The sequence below is a fragment of the Seriola lalandi genome, unplaced genomic scaffold, assembly GCF_002814215.2.
Source record: "Seriola lalandi dorsalis isolate HSWRI2012SDOR001 ecotype SW California unplaced genomic scaffold, Sedor1 jcf7180002054735, whole genome shotgun sequence".
NCBI classification, from domain to species: domain Eukaryota; kingdom Metazoa; phylum Chordata; class Actinopteri; order Carangiformes; family Carangidae; genus Seriola; species Seriola lalandi.
In genome coordinates this window covers 65,059-71,058 of record NW_019525288.1, presented here as the reverse complement: position 1 = coordinate 71,058, position 6,000 = coordinate 65,059, and the positions used below count along the sequence as shown (strand labels likewise).

General features: G+C 38.0%; 1 protein-coding gene across 1 annotated transcript in view; it reads left to right on the top strand.

Annotated features, from left to right (window-relative positions):
- The window catches only part of igdcc3 (immunoglobulin superfamily, DCC subclass, member 3), a 64,804-nt gene that overhangs the window by 36,829 nt on the left and 21,975 nt on the right, over positions 1 to 6,000 (top strand). The window contains exon 7 of the mRNA XM_023424304.2: positions 3,631 to 3,796. Within this exon, the coding sequence (XP_023280072.1) occupies positions 3,631 to 3,796 (166 nt within the window). The remainder of the gene's footprint in view (positions 1 to 3,630; positions 3,797 to 6,000) is intronic.

Here is a 6,000-nt window from a genome sequence, read left to right as displayed (position 1 = left end):
CCCCCCCCCCCCCCCCCCCAAAAAAAAAAAAAATCCTGCTTTCTGCCATCAAGATTAGCAATAAATTGCAGGTTTTGATCTTTAGAGCACGTTTGAGTTCAGTCTCACAGGACAAGAATATGCAAATTAAAAATATTATCAATAAAACATAACAAACAGACTTTTTGGAAATACATCTGCATAATTTGGTTCAAACGTCCAGCCCTTTAAAGTACTCTTTAATTTTTTTCAAAGCACAATAGCTGAGAGAACCTACCTGTACCTGACAAACTTTGTATAATATGTGGATGGCTTTGTGGGAGGGTTACAATAAATAAAATATCCTCAAAAATTTCTCTCTGGTGGTAAATCCTACAACCAGACACCTTTTGTAAGGTGTGATTGTAGTGAGACTTTCCGTGTCAAAATAAGGCAAAGTAGTATTTAAGAGCAACTCAGGTACAGACCATATGCTTTAGTGAATCTCTAATATAAGAGAGTAGGATATCTTAATATTGAAGATTAGGTTCGGCAAAACAGAAAGAAATACCATTAATAAATAAAGTAATGTTCATCCTTTATATTAATGACATGTATAGTTAATGGACTATAACATCCAAAACTGGTGTGGTCTTTCTAGGTTAGAGAGACGGATGGTGCTGACCAATGGGATGATGCCAGGTGTGGGTGGCCATGTGCATTAATTGTCACCAAGCCGGAAACATCCAGCATTTGCCTCATTCACATATTGATCAGATGGACCACACTTTGCTTCAGCCCATAGCAGTATTGATCCTGATCAATATTTCATTTTATCTGCCAGTCAACTCTGAGACAAGCCCCTACCCTAGCAGGAATAAAAGCCATAGATGTTAATTATGTGTCAATGTCTTTGTATTTTTTTTTTTTTTTGATTTGTGGACACAAATGTGTACTGTTAATTCCAAATGAATGTGGGTTAGGCCTTTTTCATTATCAGGGAAAAAAACAAGTTAATTGTACTACTTGTCCTTGAAGAACTGGTCTATTTGTCTAGTGTAAATAAGCCAGTTGACACCTCTGTGAATATGAGAGTATGTCAATTGCTTTCAAGTCAGAAAAGTCAATGGTCAGGAACTCCAAATGAAATCCAAATTATTGCAGACAAGAGTACTTATGAAACCATCACACAACACACAAATGTTCTGCTATAGTAAATCAATTAGGTTCATTTTCCTCCTTTGGGGTACAAAAACAGAGAAGAGAAACAAAGACCAAAGAAGAAGTCAAAGTGTGGGAGCCAAATGGGAAAAACAAGAGCAAGATGGATGGACGGTGCTGATGATCTAACCCACACCCTTACGGGTACAAATCAATACCTTCCAGAGCTCTGTCTGACCTTTACCTCTGAGACAGCCCTCAAAGAACACGCTGAGAGAAAGAGGGAATGAAGCTGAGAAAGAGGGAGAGATGAATGAAAGGACCATCACATGCTGTCAGCAGCCTCCTTTCAACTGCCTAAGGGTCCCTTAGCTTTTCCAGTGGGAGAATGGAAATGCTTACATGGAAAAATTGTCAAACATTTTGTCTATTAGGGTGGGAACAAGAGGGAGGACAAAAGAGCGGGAAAAAAACAAGTATTGTCTGTGTAGCCAAATTTATTCCTCTGTGCCATAGAGCTCCATTGTTGTCCAAAACTATTGTTAACAACATGATCCTTCATTACGGTGAGCATGGACACTGCAGTTTATTTTGTGTCAGTCCCACATACATTGCAACTGTAAGTACTCACTAGGGCACTACGTCGTCATCCTTGGACAGAGGGCAGACCGGACACTACAGTGCCTCACTATCGCCTCTTCAAGTACAGAGTGTCATTACGAGACAGGACGGGCCAAGGCTAGCTGGTTAACATGCTAACTTCAGTAGATATCTCTGTAACACAATACATAAGACATCTTTCACATAATGTCAAAGGTTTCCTCACATTCTTTTGATAATTTCATTAGTTTTTGAATATTTCAAACTAAAATACTTACATATAGCACCTGTAAGGAAATTACTTGGTCTTTTTAAAAAGTGAAACTATAAATTTGTGATGTGTTTTTAACATTTAAGTATTCATAAAATGGGCTTGAGTGCTTCATGCTTCTGTGGCAGCGAAGTCATAATGTATTGAGAGATAGACTAAAGACCCTTTTACACTATGATGAGAGTTGATAGTCCTGAGGGAAATATGAAATGTGAAATATTTGGTCGTCAATTTAAAACAGTGGTGTTACTACTGTTACTGCAACTCAATCAGAGTATGACACGAATTGACGGGTACTACTCTATCAAGCTAGCCTAAAGCTAATGCTAAAAACATGTTTACTTCAAACTCACTTTGCAGAATTGATTTGATTGACTTCATGGTGCCCTCATTTCCCTGGCTGATGGCTGGCTTCAAAACCTCCTTGCATATCTCTGTGTATTGTTTTGCTAAATATTCAAACAAACACAAATTGGGGACATTTCTCAGGTTGCATATCTTTTGCTTTTTTCTATGTGGCATCATAGCACTGCATCATATGTCATGTCTAGAGCCCCATTTACATACATTGTGGGTTGGATCTATTCATGGGATTTGTTGACAATAAGAAATACTTATACTAATAAAGAGACTCACTTATTATTTTAGGTCTTTATGAGCAAGAGTTGCTGTTAAAGAAAGAAACACCACATTGATCAAGGTTTTTCTACTCAAAAATGAGAATTAGATTTACAATTTGACACCAGTTGCTAAGTCCCACTAAGTAATGATGAGTAAACTGAGTGGTACAGATGAATGTAGGACAGTGGAGCTTTTTTACAACAGGAAATATAATAAGCCTAATGTTCCACCTTCCTAGCCTCTAGTGATAACTATGAGATATCATAATTACCATAACATTTTTTTGAGTTAATATGGGCATAAATAATTCAGGTTATCAAATCACCGATAACCGCCAGGACAATAATGAGTGCAGAGGAGATGATACAATACCTCTCAGTCTGTCAGCTCAAATAAAAGCACCAACCCAGAAATCAAACTCCAGCGGATGTAACTGTAATTACTCTGTGAGAACCAATGAATAAGTTATTACCACTAATTGACCCATAGTTTGAAACCTGTACCATGGGATGAGACAGGATATGATGAACCTATAAACTGCATCACTTTATTTTCATGTGTGTTGTTTCTGAGCAGGACTTGCATTGTCTTGCTCTCCTCCTTCCATGTTTCTGTGCTCTCTATCTCGCTTTTATTTCCCCAGAATCTGCATTGATCAGCTGTCTCTTACGATCCTGCTAATTGACCCTGAATTATAGATTAGCAACAGTATTTATACCATATACCACTAATACTTTACCCTGTTGCTGTATAATAAATGACAAAATGACCTGGATACCCTGCAGGCTCTCATATTTTTGCCTTTCTCTTTCTCACTCTCGCTGCTTTTTCTTTCTCTCTTTTCATCAACATCACTTTGTCCCTTTATTCCAGTATAATAACTATAACTGTTTGCACCTCTGAATCCTGCTCAAGTCTTTGAGTTTGTTACTCTGGCACTGATTTATCTGGCACTGTGTTTTTAGTTGGGGGAATAAGACCAACTCATCTGACACTGACACGTCTCCTTCCTCTCTCAGCTCCAGCAGAGTTTGTTCAACCTCCGCAGTCCATCGCTCGTCCTGTCGGCACCAACGCCATCTTCACCTGCCAAGCGCAGGGCGAGCCTGAGCCCCAGCTCACCTGGCTGAAGAACGGACAGATTCTGGAGCCCAGGGGTCACGTCAAACTCAGGAACAACAACAGGTAAAAAACTAAAAAACTTTGTACTCTTGCATAACTGTATTCATATATACAAGAATACACACAGATTCATAAGGGTGAGGAAAGCAAAACAATATCCCTGCAGTAAATATAATTTTGTGGAAGTGAAAGTTATTTTTAGTTTTTGTTGACAGTGCCAGAAGTATTGCTTCTACAAAATTGCCATTTTTTGTCACTGTAATTTGTAGTGTCACTAAATAAATGAGACATCTGCTTGTGACCGCTGTTTCTCTTTGCTGAGCATCTTCTTTGGCATCTTTTTAGACTTGCAGTGTTTATGTCTGACGCGTCGAGTCATTCTCCATATATATTCAACATGAGATTTACTATGTGACTTTGGTACCACTTTGGTACTACATAAATAACCCATTACAAAGGTTTTGGAAGTCCTAATAAATGTCCTTATTAATGGTTAATAAATCAGTAACTAACACTTTATAAATCATTTCCAAGCCATTGGTAGGAATAACTTTTGGGCTGGTTGTGAAAAATTCTTGTTGCTGGTATTTACCCTCCAGAAGACACTTCTTAACTCATTAATTCATGAGGACGACCCTCTAATTGACCGCTTACCTGCAGAGAGGGAAGAACCAGCGGAAAAGCTTTTTAACATGTGTAACTGTTCACTTGATGGCCAAATAAACACAACTTGGTGGTCTGTAAAGCATTTTTAACCATTAATGAAACCATTAGTTCCATCTTATAAATGTAACAGGGTTCAGTCTCCTCCTGATTATCCATATACAGTTTACAACATGCCTGTTAAATCTCTTTTATAACATTGAAAATGATGACAGCCTCTGCGATGATGGTGACAGACTAACAGCTGACGGTTGAGTAGCTGACTCCAACAAAGAGACACAGACGGCTCAGATGTTGATTCAGTCACTTTTTTTTATTGCTTTCTAATAACTTTGGGATCAGGGGGATACAAGCCTGGTCTCATTAAAACGATTCGGTCTAAAAGAAAATCGTGATCAAAGGAAAGTTAAAATACTAATGAGTGAACTGTAGCCAAGTTCAGTAGCCATTAACTTGGCCAACGTTCTGACTCTAACCAGGATCAAAGATTTCTATATCAGATGAATTAATACACTTAGATAATCATTCTGGAAGTCTATATATAGTTTTTTTTCTCTCTCCGATGGGCTATACATCAATATTTACAGATTTTCATTTAACACATTTCACACACTCATCTGGGGGATAATAACCCGGTCTGTCTTGTTCCCCCATTAATGCACTAACATAGCTCCTTTGTTACCATTGGATACGGTGTAGCCTAGTGTTAAATATGAGTGAAACTAACACAAATGTGCACTTTACAACTAACAATTAAAATTACTGACAAAATAAACATTTATAATATAAGATTTTGCTGTAAGTAACAATATAAAGCTCGACTCATGTATTTGATGTAACATTCAAGAGACATACATTACATAAACTATAACCATAAACCTGACTTGTCAGAAAGTAATTCATTATTTAATTTCAATCTGAATTATGTAGAAGATGACATAATTCAAACTGTCATTAACAAAGCCCAGACCATCACTGCACTCACTGTATCCTCACAAGGTTGGAAACAGCTCCCTGAAGTAATGTGGTTGTCAGTATTAATCACTACTTCCTTGACCTGATCATTGGCATCATCAAATGTTCAATTTCTGTGCGTTTCTGTTGCTTCTAACACTGCAGCTGCTGGAATTCATGCTTGCCAAGACATGAGCCTCAATTTATTTGTGCCTTTGTGTGTGTGAGCTGCATATTGACTGGGTGTTGGAAGCTTTCCCATGGCAGTCCCCAGGAATGTCATGAGGAGGACTGTGCAACCAGCACAGCTAGTTACCATTCTCAGCAGCTCACACTATAAAGGCTGCATGTTGCAAGGAATGTTTTTATGTGTTACAGGACTGTACGTGGCATTGCAGAGACATCTTAGCAATAATGTACAGGAATAATCACAAGTTAGACCTGCTCTTCTACTCGGAGTTTAGATGTCATTTAAAAGCGTGACCTTTTCGTTGTGTTTTTGACTTGGGTTCATTGAACGAAACGATAATGTATTATTTACGGAATAATGGCTAATAACATATCAAGTCTTTTGTGTTCTTCTGTTCTGCACACAGTTTCAAGGCATTACTTGAAAAGGATAAAATATAAGTATTCAGCTGATTGACGCT